Source organism: Tachypleus tridentatus, chromosome 4 (genome assembly GCF_004210375.1).
Source record: "Tachypleus tridentatus isolate NWPU-2018 chromosome 4, ASM421037v1, whole genome shotgun sequence".
Taxonomy (NCBI): Eukaryota; Metazoa; Arthropoda; class Merostomata; order Xiphosura; family Limulidae; genus Tachypleus; species Tachypleus tridentatus.
This window is the reverse complement of record NC_134828.1, coordinates 89,738,629-89,763,149: the sequence shown is the minus strand read 5'-3', so window position 1 is coordinate 89,763,149 and position 24,521 is coordinate 89,738,629. Positions and strand designations below refer to the sequence as shown.

The 24,521-nt window shown below is 30.6% G+C and overlaps 1 protein-coding gene across 4 annotated transcripts in view; it reads left to right on the top strand.

Annotated features, from left to right (window-relative positions):
* LOC143249662 (diacylglycerol kinase theta-like) overlaps nucleotides 1–24,521 on the top strand; it is an 89,988-nt gene that overhangs the window by 734 nt on the left and 64,733 nt on the right. For all 4 annotated transcript variants that reach the window (XR_013027890.1, XR_013027891.1, XM_076499936.1 and 1 more), the window contains exons 2-5: nucleotides 8,409–8,488; nucleotides 15,946–16,048; nucleotides 17,663–17,751; nucleotides 21,885–22,016. Coding sequence is in view for 2 of the 4 variants with exons in the window: in XM_076499936.1 (XP_076356051.1) it covers nucleotides 8,409–8,488; nucleotides 15,946–16,048; nucleotides 17,663–17,751; nucleotides 21,885–22,016 (404 nt within the window). In the remaining 2 variants the exon portion in view is untranslated. The remainder of the gene's footprint in view (nucleotides 1–8,408; nucleotides 8,489–15,945; nucleotides 16,049–17,662; nucleotides 17,752–21,884; nucleotides 22,017–24,521) is intronic.

Genomic DNA, 24,521 nt, shown 5'->3' with positions numbered 1-24,521 from the left:
TATATATATAATAACATATCTAAGCCAATATTTTGCCATTGTCTCATCTTCTAATAGTACAACAACGGTTCTTGTACTGTTAGTCTTGATAAAGCTGCAATGATGAAGTCCTTGACAAATAAAATTTTATTATCTGGAGAATGAAGGTCATTTATACTAATTTTATTGTCAAAGTTACTGTTATTTATTTGTTTATGACATTACAAATATTGAAATACTTCTTTTATTTTTGTGTATTAATTTTATTTCATGTGTAACCTGATATGTTATTGATATTCTCCTTTGTGATTTTTTATTATGTGAAAGTTTTGTTGACATCACTTATTTTTATACAATGTTGAATGCGTAATTTTCAGTGTTTGTTTTTGAGTTGATGTTTTCTGTATGAACTTTGGGACCCAGTTTTTAGCTGACCATTTTTTAGGCTTCATTAGCATGTTTGATAAGTTTGTTATGAGGTTATCTTGATACTAAAAGGCCTGAGACTTCTGAAGGTGATTTTACACAAAAGTCAACTCTGGTCAAATGTAGTTTTTTTGCATATCATTCATTATTGTATATTTCAAATATTTGTAGCAATTACATTTTCAGTTAAATAAAATACACTATACAAAAGCTGTGGCCAAATGTGATATATATTTTAGGATGTTCCTAAATTAGACATACTACAAAAATAAGGAAAAGAATTATTGTCTTCACAGAGAGACGTTTTTTTAAATATTCTGCTTCCAATCACATTTCAGCCAACATTGATTTCTTAGCAGATTCACTTGAAACTTGGTTGAGTTCTACCTTGATGCAATTTGTCAAGATACCTGTTTCCTTATTTTGATTGACATTTTAAATTTTTTTCTGAAGTTAAAGATAAACTTGTAAAAATGTGTGTCTTGGGCTCCATGCAATTGTATTTACAGCAATTCAAATGAAAATTGGCACAAATATAAATTGCCACATGTCCAACATATTACCTCAAATTGATTCTGTCAAATGTAAAATACCACCAATCATAAATAAGTTGATTATCAAGTCATTATGTTTGATATTCTTTTCATCAAACATCCCACCACACATAGTATATTTTGGCATTTAGATGTTCTTGATCAAAATACTATTTGTTGGTAAAGTGTACACTATCTTCACATAATCATTTTGTTCCTTTGAGTAAATATTTCAGTTGAAGCAAACTAGTTACAGTTTATACTCACATCATTAAACTGGATTATTATAAATAACTGTTCTGTAAGATTTTGCTTGGTTCAACCATTTAATAGGTGAAAAGTGTCAAATAACAAAACATTCATGTAAGGATCATATGGATTTTAATACTTCATTTATTAATCTCTCCATAATGTAACAATTCAGACATGTTACTCTGAATTTGGGTAATTGTCTGAAATCAAAGACATTAAACAATAATAAGCTTTATACACAACAGAAACCACTTTCAAAGTTAAATTATGTAAATGGCTAGCCATTAATTTTGCATTAGAAAAAATTTCTTTGATATTGCAGTGAAGTTTATTTCACAATTAGCTTATTAGAAATAAACACTTTTCCTGAAAAGTTACAAAGCAAATAACCTTTATGCTTAAAATACTTTTCAAGAAACATTCATTGGAAAAATCTTGCATGTAAAACTCAACAGTCCACTTTATGCTAATCTTTAGAGTGACACATCAGACAATATCATCCATTGTAGATACTATATAAAGTAGATATTTTCTTTCCAGTAAAAGTTTGTGGTATATACAAATATTTTCAAAATTTTTTTGATATCTAAAATATAAAAGTATATGAATTTATTTTTTTGCATAAAACCTTTTTAAATCTAATTGTGACTGATTTGTATTAATTATCTGCTACTAAAGATAGATCAATCAGAAAAATAAAACTCACCATTGAATTTGTCTCTGTCTTTGTTGTTTAAGACTCATTCATGTTTGCCTAGTGACTGCTCACATGCAGTGTTTTATCTGATTTTCAAATTGAATTTAATAATTTTCAGTCATTAAAATTACAAACATGAATATAGTAACCCTTTTTTTTTTCTTGGCGAGCTGAGGTGTGGTTAGAATGGCGGTGGCTGCAGGTGCATGCATGTGAAGGCTAGACTGGTTTTACCATCCATCTTTGAAATTATCCTAGCTACAACCATGCTTAACATATATCTAGTAAAGCAAGCTTTAACAGCTTTTTCATATGTACTGAATAGATTTTTCTTGGAGGTACTTAACATGGAAATTTTTAATCATGGCTAAATTGTGTGTAAGTTCATTACCAGTTTCTTTAGATATAATTGGTAATGCAAGGTCAAGATATTTGTTTCTAATTAACCTGTAGAGGCTGGATTAGAAAAAATATTCTATGTACCCATATTCAGGCTAACTGTTAGTCTGTAAATAAACTTGTTATTGAAGAAATGTTAACCTTTTCTTGTTTTTCAAACATGTCATTATTTTTACTTTCACTACTTGTATTTCTGTATGTTCTGAAATTCTTAACACTCCTACGAAAAGTGGGGCCTAATAGGCCCCAGAGCAACTTGAAAGGTTATTAATATTAGGCTAATAATTTTGTATTTAAATGAAATTGCCATTTAAATCCATTAATGAATGGATTAACGAGATTCCCACTGTCCCTATCTACTATCTAGCGAAACCACAGCCAGGGGAACGGGCTTGGAGAAATCAGGACTAGAAACGTCTTTTCGTAGGAGTGTTAAACTAGTATGCTAAGAAATGGTGCTGATGTCACACCACAAATATTAAAACTGCTTTATGACACATTGAATTAGTCTCTGCTTCTTTTTCTGTAGATTGTATGCAAAACAATTTATTATTTACAGAATATTATCCACTAACTGAATAAAGTGTATAATCTTCAGTGTATGTTCACTTATTCTGCAGGACACATTTTATCTGTGTAATGTTTATTAAATTAAATAGCTTAATCCCATAGATTTATATGGGCAGCAGTAATTAAGTATATTGATTGGTAAGGTTAAATTATAATTGGTTATTATTAAAAATAAGAAATGCTACACCAGTTGAAAGAATCCCAGGGTACAGGCTATAATGTGGGATGTAAAAAGTACCCTTTGTTTTGGAGGTGGCTATGGAAGTAAGACCCACATATTTCAGTGGAGATACACCATCTTTCAGTCTTAACCTCCTTTCATCAGTCTTGCATAAAGAAATAAAGGAATAGGAATAGAAATTAAAATAACAGAAATAGAAACTAGGAGAGTGAGATGTGTTTGCTCTGGCCTATAATGTCCCACATCTATATCACCCCCAGTTGTGGAAAGGTGACTGCTCTCCAAAGTAAAGAAAAAGAAGGAAAAATACATAAAAAGACCACAAAAATAAGGCACTACCAAGTGGGGGTACGTTAAATAAACTCACCTCCTGAAATTAGAATTCCAGTCCCCATTATGGTAGTAAAGCACTAATTAATAGCCAGTAGACAAATTATACTAGTATGAAGGGTACTAAACTATCTGATATAACTTCCAACTATGACCCATTAAGTATATTGTAACTATCATAGTCCAAATAAGCGCTTGTATGCATTGAATTTTTGATCTGCATGAAGTAGTGTCAAGCTTTTAAATGACCTTATTCATAGCTAAAAATAGTTATCAGAAACTTTTAGTAAGATTTCTTTGTGTTTCTTTATATTATACATTCTTATATTTATTACAGAATATTTTAATAATTTTATTTAAAGTTTCTTTGATAAATCCATTAATTATTCATTTTTGTATTAATATTTCAACATCAACAATAAAATATTGTAATTTGTTACAAATTTCACAAAATCTGAATAATTATGATATTGTAATGCTTATAACAGAAGAGTATGGTATATTGCTATTAAAATAGGTTAAGACTGTTAGAGACGGTGTACCCCTACTGGCGTGTGGTTCCTACTTTTACAGTAACCTCCAGAATCTAGATATCCTACATTATAGCCTGTATCCTGACCTGAAATCCTTTCAGTTGGTGCAACATTTATTTTTGTTTTTGTTTATAATTAATAGTAGTCAGAGATTTAGATTTGCTGTTTTTAATGTCGTCCTACCTTTTAAATTTTCTATTTTTTTAGTATTAATATTCTGTGTGTGTGTCTGTGTGTGTGTGTATTTAGTATATTGACCTTCCAATCATGCCTTGTTAACATTGCAGAATTTGCATTGACACAGTGCACATACTCTCATGTTACCAAGTCTAAGAATATAAAACTGGTTTTTACAAAGTGTCCTGTCTTGGCTGTGTTTTAGTGTAAAATATAGTTACATTTTGTGTATAATACATAATATAAGTATGTACATTATTACTATTTAAAAATAACTTTATATTTAAAACATTGAACAGTAAATCTAGGAGTATTGAAAACTCTTATCTTTTCTAGTTATGAAATTTTTAGTTGTTTGCTGCTTTCCCTAATTTGCTCAGCCTCATCAAATTTTGCCTGTGGAAGATGTGAAACAATATTTTTAGATTTCATATACACATATGCTTTATATGCTGCTTGGTGTAAGTTACTAAGCCTAATCACATTTCGCTCATGGAGAATGTAAAACAAAGTGGAATTTAAGGTTTTATATATGCATTTTAAAATAACCAAAAATTATAATGTACTACATCAGTATGCAGAATTCCACTAAAATTTATGAAACTCAGTAACCAAGATGTGTTTGAGTCTAAAAAAATACAAAACTTTGAGCTGACTAAAGACTTGCCAGCTTGAAATCTGATTGAAAGAATGAGTAAACATCACAATATTTCAGAATAGCTGAGAAAGCCACTAGAGGAAGATTTTAAGCTTTCAGTTGGTTATTCATATGGCATAGACAGAAGAACATGTACATAAGGAAGTATTTCCAGAAATGGAGAGAGGGATAAGGCTACTGTGTCTGTTCCAGAACATGAGTGATATCTCAGCATATAGAGATGATAGATTCTAATTTTATATTTTATTTCATTAATATCAGCAATTTGAGTCCCTGATTTGTATGAAACTACAGACTTTCAAACATACAATTTGAACCACCCAACATACCACATAGCACATAAAAATCAATATTTAGTTGTATTTGTTTAATATTTATTTTTAAATTAAGAAATTGATATATAATACCAAAATTGGAACTATAATTTGATATTAAGGATAATGATGTAAATTCATAAAAGTGTTCAATAAAATTTTGAGTGCAAGTCAGCTAATGTAATGGCATAGCCTTTGACCCATGACTCATCATAATAGTTAGTCTTAGCTAATAATTCAGTTCTTTTGTATTATTTTGATGAGTACTTATCTACTTTATTTTATAGTTTCTTATAGTGTATTCTTTTTTACAACATTTATGATTCACCTGTTTTTTATTTTCATTATTGTTCAAGATTTGTGTATTTAAAAAGTATTTGCCTTTACGTATAATAAAGTATTTAATAACACCAAAAATAATTAATGATTTTGCATGGTTTTACAAAATTTATTTCCTAACCAGTTTCAGTTTTTAATAATGCCTTTGTCTTTCTGGATGAGTCTATCCGAGTCACTGATGTTGAACTTGAATTTCAAAAAGCCTTTGATAAGAAGCTGATTCTTAAGTTGGATGAGATAATTATTATAAAATTGAAAAATTTGGAAGAAAATTGTTTTTTGTAGTAAAAAGAAAAGAAAAAAGCAAGAACTGTTTTTTTTTTTGTTGTTTTTGACAAAAAATATGATTAATAACCTCTTAGAAGTACAGTATATATTAGGATTTTGTAGTTTTCTGTATTAATGTGTTAATGATTTGGATAGCTTCTAGGATAGTAATATACCTGTACATATCTAAATTTACTAGTTATACCAAAAAGAACTAAGTGACAAATCAATATATATAATTACTTGCAAGCATCAAATACGATTAGATTCACAAAATAATTGATTAGTCAAATTTACAATTATTTGATTACCTTCAAAGAAGATGTTGCATATTATAATTTATTTGAGATGAGTCTCCATTTTATTATGTATGTTACATATTGTGATTTCAAATAACTGAAAATTTTAATTTCCATGTGTGTAATTGGAGTTTTTATTTTAATTTCATTGAATAGGTATTTTGATATCAAGAACCATATTTAAGTTTAATTAAAAATAATTTTTTCTTTGATTTATGAGTGACATCAGTAGAGAATGACTTCTTGTCACTTTCCCATTTTCTTTTATTTTTGTATATAATTTTATGATTTAATGTCTTGTTTTTATTCAGGCAGTAATGTATATACTTATTTTACATTATGCAGTGTAAAATACTTTTGCAGAAAATACAAAAGGAAAGCAAAGAAAGTTGTGCAATGCTCTTCTAATTTGAATGTGACTTTTTTGCTTTACACAGATCATTACACAATGTTTTCAGCCCCCCAGCAGCTCAGCGGTATGTCTGCAGACTTTCAACGCTAAAATCCAGGTTTCGATACCCGGGGTGGGCAGAGCACAGATAACCCATTGTGTAGTTTTGTGCTTAATTCAAAACAACGTTTTCATGCTTCCTGTTGGGGAGTACTATTCAAAATGTCCATTATTACTCCCCACACATCAAAATATTATTTTAGTCTTTTAAAAAGTCATATATTGACAAATCTTTTCACCAAAAATTTATACTTCCTTATGTTTTGTATGTACTTATGACATTTTAACAGCTCACTACATACCAAAGAATGTGCAGGATAGCAAATTGTGTCCCAGTCAACATGAGTGATGTTACAAACAGCTGATGTCTTTCTCCTCATTATTGTTACTTAAGAGTAGGATTGTACAGATAAAGTCAATAATATATATATATAAATTGGCAAAAGAAAAATATTTGAGCATGCAACATCAAGTTTTGCTATTTCGAAGGCATTGTCAGAGCATTGGAGTTGTATTTATATAAAAGTATTAAAACCTCTCCAAGTGAGAGTAGACAGAACATGTAAATGTACAATGTAAATTAATACCTTTATTACATTTTTGTGGTGCCATTTCATTTCTTATTGTTGTTTGAAAAGAAGTCAGAACCTACAGAGAATGATATTTCTGACAGTCTTCATTTTCAAAATGTTCCAGGACAACATTCCCCTAAACCCTCTTCAGAGAATTGTGTTTAAAAGTACTATCTTCTGTTCAAACTCCATCTCACACTGATATGTCACCTTCTTACTTTATTAGTGTTTCCCCACTACTCTTCAAAAATAATTAAAAAACCTGTGATTATACATTCTTGGGTTGTTCCTACCACTGGCTACTCACAGCAGACTGATCTATACATTCAAGGTATTCATGACTAGGGGCATTCAAAGCTGTCCCTCTCAAGATCATGAGATAATAGCTGTCTATATAGCAGGTGATGTAATTAGTGACCTAATTAATCAGTTTCATTGTGAACTTTGTGTTCAGGGTTGCCACATCTGCCTTGATTTACTCATCCAACACAAAGGTAACAAACATCATGAGTTTCTTCCTCCAAAGATGACCTCACTGGCTCAGTCCCTGAATTGGAGAGTGATAAAGAACATCAGGGAACAATACTGCTAAATTCTCACATCATCATGACCCTTCATACCAAGGAGAGCAAAAGTGGCTCTTGATGTGGGATTATAAAATGTACTGCAGTGCAGATCCTATTTACCTCCAAAACCTAGAATACATTTTATAATCCCACTTCATAGCTTGTACCCTGGGATCTTTTCAAACAGAGCAGCATTTTTGTTTAATTTATTCTTGTTTTGGGTTGTTTTTTAAGTTGTAACAAACTAATATAATTTGTCAGCAGTTTGGATTTGCTGTTTTTAACACAGTCCTTTCTTGTGATTTAGCTTATTTAACTTCATTAAAATTTTCACCAGAAATATATATGTATATGTATTTGTGGTAATTAATAGAAAAATCTGGATTCTCATATTAAGAATTATTGTGACATTTTTATTTCTTTGTAAACTATTAATTATATTGGTTAAGCGTGAGGTCTAATTTGTGAGACAAATTCTTTTACTTTACACATTATGAAGAATATCAAAATTATACTGAAATGTTATTACAAATGTGAGAAAACTTGAAAATATTTTTGCTTGTTTCAGTCCCATTTCCTTTATAAATTAAAAATTATTTGCTTTGGCTAAATTTTTTAAGAAGTAGTCTGTAGAAGTTTTTATTGTTTACATTTATAATTTCAAAATTTTTAAGACTGATGAGAGGGATTTTCCAGAGTAGGCCCTAAGCTTCTTGTTCATATATTTTGTGTACATACAGTGGCTTCATTCTTAAACACTTTTAGTATTTTTGTAATTTTTTTTTAATTTTTTGAGTACCCTGAGTATTGTATTAAAAGGTTTGAATTTAATAGTTCATGTGGTAATGTTTAGTGTTTCTTGCAGTTTGCAACTTTGTTGTTCATGATCGCTGTCTGAAAACGGTTGTATCTCCTTGCTCTACAAATGCCATTCATGTTTTAAAGGTAGGTCAATTTGAGTTTACTGTACTTTCTTCAGATAACATACATTAAGATGGTCCTTATTTTCTCAAGTTTTGATTTACAACATTCGTCCCTCATATAATTTCAATATATAAGTAATTCACACCAAATTTTATTTATATTAAATAATATATTGGGGCTGCTCAAGGTTTTAGCATCTAGAATGTTCTGACATATTATAAGGGAATGTTACAAAATATTCAACATAATTCAGAATATTCAGGAACATTACATATATAAATACTTGATGGTATCACTTTTTACTTCTGGAATATTATGTACCATATTTTAGACCTTGTCCTGCCATGCATTTTCAAATACTGTATGAGGGACTATCCTGTAATCCAGATATAGCAGTTTTCAAGCTGTTCCAATAATTCTGGGAATATTTAGACCAGCCAGGTTATAAAATTACAACTAGCCATGATGAAGTAGCAGAAGATATAAAGGAAGTTAAGGACAATGTCATTGGGTTTGTTATAAGTTAACTTCAAGAAAGCCAACCGAGAAAGAATTACCAAGAGCTTTTTGAATTAGACATAACCTTTCTTGGTACTATCCCTCTTCATAGTAGTGTATGGTTTATAGCACCTGCAGCACTGCATCATGCATGACAGATGACCAAGGCATTTATGCTTTCAAGATCTGGATGGTTATGGAAGAGTAAAAGCTCATTGGCTGTAAGAAAAGATAACTCTGTGGCAATTGCATCTTTGTTCCAAGTCTATCCTAAGGCATGGTTCACTGCTCTTTTTGCCATTTCTGTTCCTTGCAATGACCCTAATTTCCTACAATGCCTTTAAATATAAGAAGGTGAATTCTGTTTTCTTAAAATTTACCTATCAAAAATTTGCTGAACATCTATATCTCAGAGAAGAACTCATTATTTGGCATTCATTGATTAAGCTATATCCACAGAGACAAGACAAAAAATAGTAAAGATATTAAATGGAAAGAAATTTATGGATAAGTTCCCAAAATGCATTGAACTGAATATCAGAAAATCTATGGACATGTCAGTTGAAGATTTGTTTCACAAAGGACAAAACATTTTTAAGTACCTCAAAATTCTGTACATGTTTTTTGATTACAACCCCAAGTCATGGGAGATCGGAGAGGACATGAATGTGGTAAATGACAATTCTGAAGGAGGTGTGGTTCTTATTGAGTAGTATAATTCCATCACTTTTTACAGGATCTTAGAAGATGCCCTCTTTATAGCAAAAGGAAAATAATACAAAGATGACTAACCATTTCACAGGACTTAGTCCTTAAATGGCAGCCATCATCATTTGATGATACAGACCAAAAACATTAATTGGCAACCCCCTCACACCATAGTGACAGTTCACACTCAGTGTTGCATCTGAGTCATTTGCTCAGAAAAGGAAGTGTGCATCAGCTAAGGGAATGAAGCAAAAACATTTTTCATCAAAAGATGAAACTGAAGTATTAGCACATGATAATTCTTCCAATGAAGAAGAAATCTCTTCAGTTTTTTCATCATCATCAGATTCACTTGTTTCAAGCTCTGAATGTGATTTAGAAAATGAATCAGAATCCATTGTTTCCTAATGGGTAAGTTGCCACAATTTTAATCCATTTATTTATTCTTTTGATAGACTCAGATAAATGTAGGTTCAGGGATGAATCTAAAGAATGAATCTTTTACTGCTGTATTTGATCAAAGTATAATGAGTCATATTGTGCAAGAAACAAACAGTTTTGTAAATCCTTTAATTCTAAATAAGGTGAAAGTAACACTCCCTCTACTTCACAAAGTAAAAAATGGAAAGATACAAATGTTGAGGAAATGTACACTTCTTTTGCTGTGGTGATGCTTATGCCACATGTAAAAAGCATATGTTGCCTGATTATTGGAAGAAAGATCCCCTTATCGGAATTTCAGTTTTTCCAAAATACATTACTTGAGATCAATTCAGAATTCAGGAAGATTCTTAGATATTTGCACTTTGCAAATAATGATGACCAACTGCAATCAATTATGGAAAGTTAAGTTTTTTAAATGGTGAAGAATAAAGCTAATGAAGCGTTGATTCTTTACAAGAGTCACATTGTTTTCAAACAATACATTCCATGCAAGTGCCATAGATTTGTAATAAAGATCTTTGTATTATGTGTGTGACACAGGAATTGTAATAGATATGATTTTATATATATTCTGCAAGTGATCTAGATGTCCCCAAAGATCCTCGATTAGGATATTTGATCACTTGTCAATTTTGAATTCTTATAACATATATCTAGTAGAAACTTGCAAGAAGCCATCATTGAGGCAGTTTAGTTGCAATATAATTTACCAGTTATTGTAAAGGTATGAAAGGGTGACAAGACCTTTCCCAGGAAGACATAGCCTTACTGTTTCTGATATACTTGTTACAAAAGAAGCATTTTCTCAGCACCTTTTAGAAAGCATTCCATCCTCAGAAACTAGAAACAGTGTACAAAGACAACGTCATGTATGTATGCATAGAACAAGAAAAGAAGTGAAAGAATGTGGAGTTGCACTGTGCATTAGAAAATGTTTTTGTGATTTTCATATCTTAAAAAAACACTTCAACTTGTAATAATAAGTTTTTATTGTGCTTTTATTTTCATTTTCTTTCATATTTTGTTCAAATTTCATAATAAAAATGCTAAAGATTAAGTTTAAGAAATTTTTTCCCAATTTTTTACATCAGTGCTGCTGCTAGGTACAACATTCCCACTGTTTGTGCAAGGCTTAAGATAATTATCAGTTAATTGAGTTTAGTGTTTTTTATTATTCCAGTTATCCAAGTAAACTAAATATCACCATTATGATTTGTCATTCTTATTTTTTATTCATATTTGTTCAGTATGGCCCAGTGATTAGGGTATAGCCTTGTGATTCAAAGTTCCTTTAGGTTTAATTCCTGCTTTCATCAAGTATATAATCTGTTTCAGCTCCTAGTGCATTATATATATTTTTGATGAGTTATGATGAAATTAGTAAGACTACCATCCACTTTCCCTAACTTGGACTACTGACTGGAGGGAAGGCAATTTTATAGTGTTAAATGAAGTGTAACTTTACTGTTTTTATGTTGTATTGTGCATCTAATTTAGTTTTATGTAACTGTAGTGTTAAATAAACCATAAATTTACTTTTTATATGTTTTAGGTGTCATATTTGTTATCTCATGCCTCTTACATTCCAAACTGATGCCTCACATGGTCTAATGGTCAGAATGCTTGACTTGCAATATGCAGGTTTCAGGTTCAAATCCCTACAACCAAACATATTCACGTTTTCAATTATGGGGGCATTATAAGGTTACAGTCACTCTTGCTATTCATTGGTAAAAGTGGCCCAAGAGTTGGTGATCGGTGATGTTGAGTGACTGCTATCCTTGTAGTCTATTACTGCTAAATTAGGTTTGGTTATTACAGATAGTTTTTGTGTAGCTTTAAGTGAAATATAAAATGAGCCAAACTTTTCTACAATTTGCATCCAGGTGGAAGTTGTAGCAGCTCTGGCATGTTTTGAAAACACACAACTGATCATGAAACAAATGCTTGTGAAGAAGCATTCCTTGTATAGTCGGTCATGCCAGTCTTTTAACTATGTAATAAATTACAAATGTAAATACTACTCAATTATCATTAATAACAAAATCAATAAATTAATAATATATAAAAATTCTCAACACAGAATTAGTCAATTTGACTAACCATGTGACCTATTTGTACTTGACAGTATTTGCACATTTAATGTTTCTAACTTTTAATATAGTGTGTATATCTTTACAAAATTTGTCAGCCTTTCAGTTAACATTATAAGTTTTTCACATACAAAAAATCATATTTTTTTTATAGTGAAGTATTTTTAATGAACAAAAAGATTTGTCCAGAATATTGAGTATTTGCTTTGAATAGACTGTGCAAAGTAATTTTCATGTTAAGATTAAAAATACTTTTATTCATATCAAAAGTCTGATATTTCCTTTAGGTAATCTCCAAAGCCTGCTGCATACATTTCAAACTTTTTTTTTTCCCAGTAAAACTACCCTAATTCTATACAAGGTCATTCAAATTGACCAATCTTGTATTTATACTTATTGTTTTATTTCCCTTTGAACTATGACTAATTACTATCAGCATCATTATCAGCTGAAAATTACTCTGGGTACATGCAGCTCACATTATGCCAATGAAATACCTATGTGTTGCTCTCATGCATGTGTGGAACATTATTATTTAATTTACGTAGTCTAATGTTAACTAACCTGAAAAGATCCCTATTTTTACATTTTGATTACTTTTTATAATAGTAAAGAAGGAATAAACATGAAAAACAAAGTACTTAGTCTTTTCTTTATACTAATGGTAGCAATACATTAAATAATTTTTGTGTAATTAAATAATGCACCAAATAACATGGAAAGAGTAGACAATTTCTCCTCACTTAACATTTTTCTGATTTTCTAACTATGCAACATGAGCCATTACAATTTTTTCCAAGATAGTTAAGTTTTTCCAGGAATATTGTTTGTACTCTGAGTGAAGTTGACCCTTATCTTCTCAGAACACAATGTTTTTTTGGTAGATGGTCACTTTGACCTTCTCTAGTTGTAGGTAATGTATAATTAAACATAAGAGAGAACTACTAACATCCTAAAAGACAGGATGTGGCAGGAGGTGTGTGAGTTTTTTATTCAGTAGCTCTGTAACCAAATAGAATTGAAGGCTATAACAGTTATGGTTTGTCTGAGCAAAGATGATTCTGTAGCAATTTATGTTTAATTTTGTACGTTTTCAAGGGGAGATGGATAAAATAAAGGAAATAAGTTTCCCAGGGAAAATATCACACTAGGGGAAGTTCAAGATTTTTTAAAATGTAGATTATCAACCATGTATTTTTGCTATACTAATTGGTGTAACATATATAAAAAGAAGTTCAGTAAAGTTTTGAATGTAAGCCACTAAAATTTCCTGTCGTGCATGGTAAAGGATACCCTTGGTTAAAGAGTTAAAAAGTTACAAAATATTACACATTCATTTTTTTTTCTAAAACTTTGTACTTTATGTCATTTTATAAAAATGTTTCAAAATAAACTTGCATCTTATTACACTATAGCTGTAACTCAACTGCTAGGATTTCCTTCCTTTGCCTATCTAAGGATTGGTCTGATTGTTTTCTCCCTTTCTTCAGTCTTTTATCCCCATCTTAATTGTCCTTGTCAGTATCTGTCTCATGACTCTCTACCTGTGTCAGTATGGCTTGTGTTTTAGTAATGTACACAAGTACAAGTGTTGCATTGTGATTTCAACTGTTATATATATATTCTAGAAAAATCTGAAAGAAAATGCCACTCACTAAAAAACACTGAAATCTTGATTTGTTATGCCGTGACACCTTTATCTTGAAGGATATAAAGACATTTTGTTCAATCCCATACAGTAACCTTTTGTGCTGAAGAATAGCTTCACAGTTAAAATTGGCATGTAAAAATATTTGTTGTTATTGAATAAAGTAGCGATCATACCACATTTATTGGCGATTGTCTACAAATTTCAAAAATTTTCCAGAACTTGGAAATTCTAACCCATTTTACTTCTATTTATCTGTATGCTCCTAACATCAATTTACAGCCTCAAAAGTATTCAAAATTCAGTTTTTGTACTTTCTTTAAATCCAGTTTCAACCTTTGACAGAAAACCTACCAGATCAAACCCACATACAAATATCACAAAATTGTGTGTGAATTGAATTGTATAATGATTAAGTCCCAGAATGAAAAATGTAAAAGAGTAAAGGATGCCTTTCCAACAAGCTTGTACAACATCTCTGTACTTGAATGGGAGAAACTGAAATTATAAAAATGTGGATACCTCTATTGACAAACAAACAAAACTAATTTACTGTGTAATGTAAGTATATTTATTTTGCAATTTCATACATGTTAGAATTTCCTTTTTTGTTACTGTATTGTTAGTGGTGTCAAAATGTCAAATGTTTGTCATTGCTTCCATAGGCTTCTTGGTAGTTATATTTGAATAAATGCTTTTCTTTAGAAAAATGTCTTATTTGCTTTCTTGCTTTTATTTAGATATAGTGCTTTGATTTTACATAAGGGTGTCTAGAAATTGTGTGTGTGTGTATTATTAAAATCATCATAAATTTGGAAATTTTGTCATTGTTCTATAATTCAGGTATTTTAAGGTCATTTATTATATTTCTTGCTCGTTTTGGAAGACTAGATTAAATTACAAGTGGATGAGTGTGTTAACTGTGAATTGACTATTCAGCAAAATGGTGTTGTGGGCAAGTAGGTAGTTCCTTTACCATTATAAGAACTTATAAGAATAATACTGAAAAATGGGTGGTTGATTGAGAATTAAAATTGATAGTCAGTGTGTGAATCTATTAATTATTTAGTCATCAATTGTTTGTTATTTCAGTAATCAAACAAGTGCTAATAATACCAGTTAAATGAAGAGACATTTAACAGAAAATTAAAAATTCCACATAAAGAGATCCCAAGATATTTTTGAACTTCCATGACACCAAGTCTACATTACTAAATGCAAATGAGTTGAGTACTGGGCAAGTTACAGTCAGTTTGTATGTTATTGAAAAGGTCCAAGGCGACAAACCAATTCTGAGGTTATCTTTCATTCAGAAGAAAAGGAATCAGTAGGAAGCATTTTGCAAAACTCTTCTCAACAACTGAAGAACAGTGCTTGATGATAATATTTTCCAACTGCTAGAAATTTGTTTGCTTTTCATTTTGTCCAATTAATAACCCACTTGCTAGATACAAAATACAGAAATATAAAGTAGGAGAACAAAGTGAAGCCATGAACATGATTATGAAGACAGCTGAGTATATTCTGTTATAGATTCAGTCTTTGTGTGATTTGTTTGAATACGGAGCTGGATGTAAATTATATAATAAGGAAGTTCTGTAGAAGTAGGCTACATGTAATATACTGTACTTTTAACATGGTTGAATGTGGGATTAAGCAGTTATCTAAAATTGCCATGTGATTGTTAAACTTCCTGTTAACCTCAATTACATTTGAATGCAATTGAAAAGCATTCAGCATCAAAAACAAATATAAATATGCATATGCTTTGGGATGTTATGTAAAGCAAATGTCATTAATAAATAATTTATTGGTACAAAATAGATCATTGATGTTATTCTTAGCAGTATTTGGTGGTGATATCCTACTGAATATTAATAAATATAATTTTGGAATGAACAAAATTGCAAATTATTTCCATGGAATAATGTGTCAGAAAGTTGACATTTTCATAAAGTGGTGTAAAGATTTTTTTAAAATTCAGTCTACATTTAAATTATGTATTTTTTAATTTAGTAGCTTACATTTTTTACTGGTAGTTTTGTTGTATATTATGCAAAATTTTAATAAAACTGTTCACTTGTTAGAACCCTGTTCCACATTGTTGGACAGAGCCTGGCCATCTAAAGAGAAGGTTTTGCAATGTATGTAGGAAGAGGATAGAAGACAACTGTGCTGTAAGATGTGAAGGTATGTTGTAAATAAACAAATTAAACATTATAATCTTGCATTGTGAACCATAATGCTGTTGTAATAACTCATGAACTCATTAGTCATGGCCTTCATGTGAGAATTACAGTACTTATGTTGTGATTTAGATAAAAAAATTACAAGGCTTAAAAAAATGAAACTTTACATGTTACCTGGACTGATTGTAGTGGATTTTGTTGCTGGGTAGAACATCATTTTCAGTAATTTCTTTAAAAAAATTTTAAATAGAGAAATAATTTATCCCTATTTTTAACACACAAATTTCTGGTAGAGGAAATTGAAGAAGTAATTATGAATGTGTTGTCCATTGAAGCTTTTAAAAACGTTTTCTAGAATTAAGTTGTAAAGTTAAGCTGGAGTATTTACTTCAATTTTGATTTTGTGTTAGTGTTATATTGACTTGTTGCATCTAATTATGAATTTATTTTGAGTGTTTAATGGAACAAAACCTTATTTTTGGAATCTTTTTCTTGAAAATTTACTTTTGTTAATATCTAAATAAAATATTATTGACTTATTAATAATATATATAAAAATGTGCCTATTATAAAGTTTTTAATACTTGAATCTCTTAGTCTAGTAGAGCAACATTGATAGGTGAGTCTTGACCCACCTACCTTTAGTAGGGAATTGATCCTGCTGAAATTATACAAGAATAGGCCTCATGTTGAATCCAGTGATGCTCAAGATTCTATAAACTGTTTCAAGATGAGGATGATGTAAATATTTTGTTGGAGTTGCTGTAAGGAAAAGTTTTACAACAAACCATGCTGTGGCCATCATATAACCTCTAATAAGAATTCATACTGTCAAACTTATACTCTTTTACTGCTTGTTACTTGCACAAAATTTGCTGATTTGTAGATGAGATATTTGTCTTTTCAACGCTCACTTGTAAGTGCAAGGTCTAAATGTGCTTTGTTTGTTACACATGTACCTGATGTAGATGTGATCCTGAACCTATACCTGTGACAATGAAGATAAACTGTAAAATAGGTAGACAAAGTTGTGAAAGCTCTTGGAAATTGCCTGTGGCTTCCTGTCAAGTGTTCAGATAAAGTTGATTTGGATCATTGTGAATTTACTCTTTGATTGAACTTGATAAAGATGAATGTTGATGGTCAGTAGAAAGTGAATGAACCAAGTGCTTCCCAAGAGAATGTTAGAGGTGTTACATACCATTTATTGATGACTGATCATTCAGTACACTGAAAACAATATAGTAGGCTGCTCCTCACATCAAGTCCCTGCTGTTTAATACTCAGTATTTAGGATTTCCAGATAAAGCCAATCTTCACCTACCTAGATTTTTTTTTCCATATACAAAAAAAAAAGTTTTGTATTTTATCACAAGTAAGTGAAATGCAATGACAGCATATTATTTGAAAATATTTTTTTCATTTTCTTACTGTGTTGCAGAGTATTTGAAAAATAATAAAAATGTTTAAATTCTGTTTCCTTTTTAGTTATAAGGAGTGGAGGAGAAGTTGTGTGGTATATGTGTACATTATGGTGCTCTTTTACTGATATTGTTAAGTGTATGTATAAGATGTATGCACACACATATGTATATGTGTATTTTATTTTTTTTAGTTTGTGAATACTGTGTTCATGTGGAGTGCCATGATTTCAGTGTAGCCAACTGTAAAGAATGTGCCACTTACCCAGCTAGTAGAAATCTTGTAAGTAAAATTCAAACCAGATAGATTTACCTATGGTGTACTGTAGGTCTTTCCTTCTTGCATTGTTCATTCTGCAGCAACCATGTAACTGTTGGTTCCAAATGTTCTTATGCAGTGCATTACGTGTGTCATATAACTCAAAGTTCTCCAGTCACCCATCTTCCACATGACTCATTGCACAAATGTTAGTGGAATTACATAAGCCTTTTCACTTTATGCCAGAGTTGTTGTGTTTTTTTTGTTTTTTTTTTATAACCATGTGTTAAACTTTGTCCTTTCATTTGTTTTGCTCTTTAATTCTGAAGTCGAAGTTAACATTTCAGTCAATCCTCCTTATAGGGATGTGTAAGTTTTACCCGGTCTGTATTCCTAAAACTAACCGTAAAGGAATTAAAATGTACATGTTAGCTTCATGAACTTTTCCACATTACAAGGAATTTGTACACAAAGTACCGGATACTTTAATTGAAGTTAAATGTTTTTTTTAAATTACTTATTTGTTTGTGCATTTTATATTTGCAATTGTCAACTGTCCAAGATGTAAAGTAGTTTTAATTTTAAAATTGAAAATACCTTTATCCATCAAAACATTGTCAAATTTCACAAATTAGAAAAAAAAAATTTAATATTTTAATTGTTATTTTCACTATTGTATCTCTGGGTTTCTTGCATCAGAACATTGTTAGATTTCTATATATAACCTCCTAATATCCTTCAGATATTTATTAATCTTTTTTTTTTTAAACTTTATTTTTTCTGTTATTTTCATTATTGTATCTCGATGCAGATTTTGTTAATTTGACTGACCACATAACCACCATAAAAAGTAGGAAATAAATCATGGTTTTTTGTTGTTCTTTTTACTAGAATTACTACAAATTATAACACGAAACTACAAAATTTGCTTTCAAATGTTGCAGTGTTACTTGTAGTTTTGTGTGTTTTGTGTAGTTTTAATTACTGGACTTATAATTACTGTTCATGGATAACAGTAACATTTTACATATATATACACATAAATTATTTTTATTGTGTTTGGTCTTTCAGCCACACTTCACTAATATTGTAGAAGTTCAATTATCAGGTGCATGTGAAGCTTATGCAACTGTATCCAAGAGTATAAAACAGACTTGTACAAAGTGACGTGTTCTAGTAGACCAGTGTTTTGTAAAATAGTCACATTTTTACAATTTACAACTAAGTTTTTAAATTTCAGTTGTTTTTTAAAATAAAAAAACAGCAAGTAAAGAAGTTCAGGAACCAGTTGTATCTTTCAGTTTATGAACATTATACTCTGCTGCTTGGTGTAAAAGTTACTAAGCCTAACCACATTTAACACATAAAGAATGTAAAACAAAATGTTTTTTAGGTTTTATATATACATTTTAAAATAACAAAAAATTATAATTTACAATATAAATACCACAGAATTCCACTATAATTTATCATACTTTGTAACTAAATGTATTTCAGTCTAAAACAGTTATGATGTTTTGAGCTTAATAAAGTCTTACCACTTGGAATATACCATGAAAAAAAAGCTTCCCATGTAAATTCTTAGAAAAGAACCATGTGGGGGACATTCTGAGCTTTCAGTTGCTTATTCACACTTCATAGACAGAAGTAGGTGTATGTAAACAAGTATTTCCAAAACTGGAAAAAGGTGGGTGGGGCCATCATGTTTGATTTACTAAATATAACAATATCTCTTCAAATAGAAAGGATAGGAGGTTCTTCTGTTGTATTATAATTTGTCAATATTGGTAACTTGAGTTCCCAATTCATAAGAAACTTTAAACTTTGTATTTGGTCATCACAAACCTCCAATATAAATCAATGCTGCACTCAACATACCACATGACACACAAAAAATTGATATTTATGATGTTGTTTTAATATTTATTTTTAAATTAAGAAATTCACTAATATGTAATACCAAAGTGTAAATTATAATCTGTCTGCAGTTCACTACCAAACTTATTGGCATACATTCAAAAAATAGTAGTTCAATAAAATTTTGAAAGTCTACGAAAGTACGACATGGCCTTTGACACATAACCATAACAAGACCCATCTTAGTAGGATTAATGCTAAAACTTCAAATTATCTAGACTTGTGCTTATAAAGAAACATAACAGCAATATTTCAGTTACTTGGGTATTTGTAATAATTGAAAAGAATAAAAACTTGAAATCTTGTGTTTGGTTAGTTGAATATTTTCACAATAATTGATTTTGTAATAATTTTGATTAATTAGTTGTTGAAATAATCAAAAACAGTAATGATCAGAAATAGTTACTGATTTAATTTTCATATCTAATTACTTTAATTGATACAATAACTGTTCATGTATAATTCATTATATTTATTATATTGTTAAAATCAGCCAGCTCTAATGTATTTATCATGTAGTTTCTGTGATTCATCAACATCCTAGACACTATTCTACCTTTTGTGGTGGGGTTTCTTGAGAGGGTGATGCCCTATAGAAGTGAACAGAGAATGCTATAAAGTGGCACGTGTTGTCTCAGCAGATATCATTTTCTACCTTTGGAAATGTGTCCCAGTTTGGAATTTCAAAAAAAATTGGAGGTTTGTAAAGTTCTCAGTTTGAAGTCTTGCACATCCAACAAAGACAGGGTACACCATATGGCTTTTGTTTTAATATGGTGTTCCATTTGTGCTTTCTTTAAATTGGTGAACTCATCTTCAGAACCATTTAACTATTTCTGATTTTTCTTATATGGTTGCAGATTGACCAATTCATTGATTTTGCTGGTCTCTTCAGTTTTATATGTAGAATTTGTTCTCAGTAGTAAACCAAGTCTTTGCTGTGCAGGATAATATTTTGACCCTGTATACCTCTAGCAACCAACAAGACAACATCTAAAGATGTACATTTTATCAAAGTGTCTCCTTATTGATAAATTTCATTTTATATTTTGATCAAAAGTACCTTGGGTGAAGTGGTACTCTGCTAAAAATAATTCTTTTCTTTTCTGGTGTTTGCAGTTTTGGTTCTGTCTCTTATAGGGCTGGTACTCTTCACTCAGTTTAATCCAGTCTAAATGCTTATTGCTCTGTTTTTTTCATTCTGCTTAGACAATGTTTGATATCATCACTCAGTGTTGTTATGGTCTAAGTATAATGACTTTTCTGTTCTAGAGCATAGCATTTGGTAATCTGATTATTTTTAGTTAAAAAAATACACATCAGTTACTTTTTTTTGCTGCTGTTCATTTCATTGTGTGTATTCTGGTTATAGTGTTTCAGAGGTAAGCCCATCTTATTTTAATTTTATATTTGTAGAATTAATATGAATTTCAAGCAGGTATTTATCTTTGAAATACATCCCAACCCAACTCCTCGTAACCTAGAGAAATATGTTATGGCATCTTGACTACAGACAAAGAAAACTGACTTAGAGCTTTTGTAGTCCCCCTAATACTTAGGCAGTAAATACCTTGAAAGGTGGAAGAGTGTGGGACTTTTGGTAAGATGATTCACGTAATGCATTGCATTAAGAACATTCAGAAAGAAGAGTCATATGGTTGTTTACAAAGCAAAAATGACTCTAAGAAAAGCTGATCATGTATGAAAGGTAAGTATCTGTTTTAAAACTATAAAAACTTAATGCTAACTTACAAAAGCACTTCTACATTTGTTTTCTTCTCAGTTAATATCTAATATGTTCTTGTTATTTTATTAGCTAATGTTTTACCAACAATATGTAATGTTTTGATAGTATATTGCCTAAGTAAGTTATAGATTTGTTTTTCTTTTGAGGATAGTAACAAAATCATTCAACCATTGTTTAAACTGTTTTTATATGCAGTTATTCTCTTTACATTGGTAATACTTGGCTTAAAATACTTTAATGCATAATTCAGGGAGTGCTACAAAACAAAGTTGGCAGAAATACATGAAATAATATCATCATTTAATTTTTCAGATGTTTTATAAACTGTTGATTTCATCACCGGTCAGTTAATTTGTTAATATTTCTCAATTTAGATAGATCATTAGAAAATGTTACTTTCTTATATTTATTGAGGTGTATTTAAACAAAACTTGTTTTTATTTTAAAGCTATAATTCACTATTTTTCTTGTGTGTATGCTTATTTTTCGGCAGCCTTCTGTAACCCAGTTTCATCACTGGAGAGAAGGCAACTTACCTGGAAACTCCAAGTGCCATTTCTGTAAGAAAACATGCTGGTCAGCAGAATGTCTGTCTGGTATTCGGTGTGAGTGGTGTGGTCTAACGGTGAGATAACAATCATATTTCATTCAAGTAGAATTGTAAGAGCTAAGATATTTGATCTCATTGAGATTACATGTGTGGCATGGTTTGTCAAAAATATTTTAGTGGATGTAAACAAAATTTAAAAACTTCTATAATGGTAGGTCCATCTAAGTCATTTGATTGGAAACCATAGGTTAATAGAACAAATATGTTTTCTAAAAAAATAAAACTTTCTATTTGGTATTGTTACTGCCTTAAACTTCAATTTTTATTGTTGTCAAGCCATAATGGAAAGAATGCTACTCCAAAAATATATATTCGTTATGATATTGGTACTACTGCTTGTCATAATTCATTTTTTGTAATTAGATTCCTACAGCATAATGGAAAGTTAGTCATTTGCAATTATTTCTAGAACAACCTTTTGAGGTTGTAAATCACACATTGCAAAAGGTTGTATTTGTGAGATTATGAATATGGTAATATACACAAAAATATCCATATATATTATAATTTTCCTGTGGCAGTGGTTGACTTTCAAAGAAAGTCATAGGTTGCTGGAGACAAACAACACTCCACTGAAACATGAACACTGATTGTTAGAGCAACTTTTAAATTATTATGCTCTTATGCTTCAGTATTTAGTTTCAAAATCTATTGTGTTATTATCATTGGTTTCAGGAAGCCACTTAAAAATTACCATATTATTTTTACTTCCCTTAGAAACCTTTTGCACTCTTACGAAGTATATTAAACATTAAAACATTTTGGAGTTTAACCCAGGGGTTTCCAAACTATGGCCCCACCAACAGTTTATTAAAGAAATATAATTTTTTAGTATTATAAAAGAATAAATAAAGTATAATTGAGCAAAAGCCAATCTAGTTGTGATACAGCTTACCCAGCAGTTCATTAAAGTAATAAAATGATATAATGTTTTCATTTTTAATAAAGTAAAAACAAAAAATAAAACACAGTTGAGCAAAAACCAATCTAGGTGTGATACACTTTTCTATTTGCTGGGAAATGTCATATTACTTTATATTGCATCACCTCACTAATCAATCCCAGTACCCTGAAGCAGCATATTTTTTCCTATGCCTGCCTCGTGTACCTCAGCGTGTGTCAGTGAATGCTGCTGTTTACTTTATGTTTGAATTCATAGTTATTCCTAGTTATTATGTCAGGACAAGAAAAGAAAAGTTGACTCTTAATGTAATGTTTTTAAAGAATAGTGGAGTTTGGGCTACTTCATAATTGAATCACATAACAAAGTGTTGTGCTTAATATGCAACAAGACCATCACAGTGCTAAAAGAATACAACATTTGTAGACATTATCCAAACCAAGCACTTATCAATATATTCTCAGTTCACTGGAAAGCTACTTTCAAACAAATTCGAAACCTTGAAACATAATGTCACAACAGTTTGTATTTACAAGGAAGAAAGCTGCAAAAAGAGCAATTTTCCAAGTGACACACCTGCTAGCCAAGAGAAGAAAGCATTTACCAGTGGTGAGCTAATTGAATTATGTATGATTGAAGCAGCCAAAGAAATGTGTCCAGAAAAAGTAGACTTATTTAAGACTGGGCCTTTTGGCAAATACAGTTGTATTGGAAGCAATATTGTGTCTCACCTGAAGGACAAGGCCAAAGAGTTAGTGCTTTTCTGTTGCACTTGACAACTAAACAGTTGTATCCAACTATTCACAGTTGCTGTTTTTTATTTGCAGAGTTAATATTAATTTTGAAGTGACAGAAGAATTAGCTTCTATGCACAGTATGCATAGAACAACCATGGGTGAGGACATTTTCAAAGAGGTTGGAAAATCACTAACTCAGTACAACCTGGAATGGAAATGGGTGAAGTGCTTTTCAACAGATGGTGATAAAAAATGTGTGTTGTACAGGAAAAGGTTTAGTTGGGCAAATTTACGAAGCTGTTGAAAGTGCTGGTTGTTCCAAGCCTATGGTTCTTCACTGCATTATTCATCAGCAGGCATTGTGTGGAAAGTATCTGAATCTGTCATGTTTCATGGAATCTGTAGTTTCAACAGTGAACTTCATTTGCTCTCACGAACTTAATCATCATCAATTCCGTGAATATTTGGTGGAAATAGAAGCACTGTATCTTGACTTCCCATACCACACTTCAGTTCAATGGCTCAACTCTAGGAGGGTTTTGTTGCAATTTTTAGAGCTTGGAATAGAGCTTGAAATTTTCTTAAGTGAAAACAACCCCCCTCAATTGTTACTCACAAACAGTGAGTGGATCTAGAAATTCACTTTTTTTGTAGACTTGACCATGTACCTGAATGAATTCAGTCTTTGTTTACAAGGCAAAACTAAGCTTGTCTACGATACATACACTGAAATGAAAGCATTTCCTCAAAATTGAATTCTTTTTGAGTCCCAGTTGATGAGTTGCTTCACACATTTTCCATTTGTGAACAGTTTAAGCTCTTGCAGGATTCCCATTCCTATGCTGGTTTGTACAATATATCCTTTCTGACCTGAAACTACAG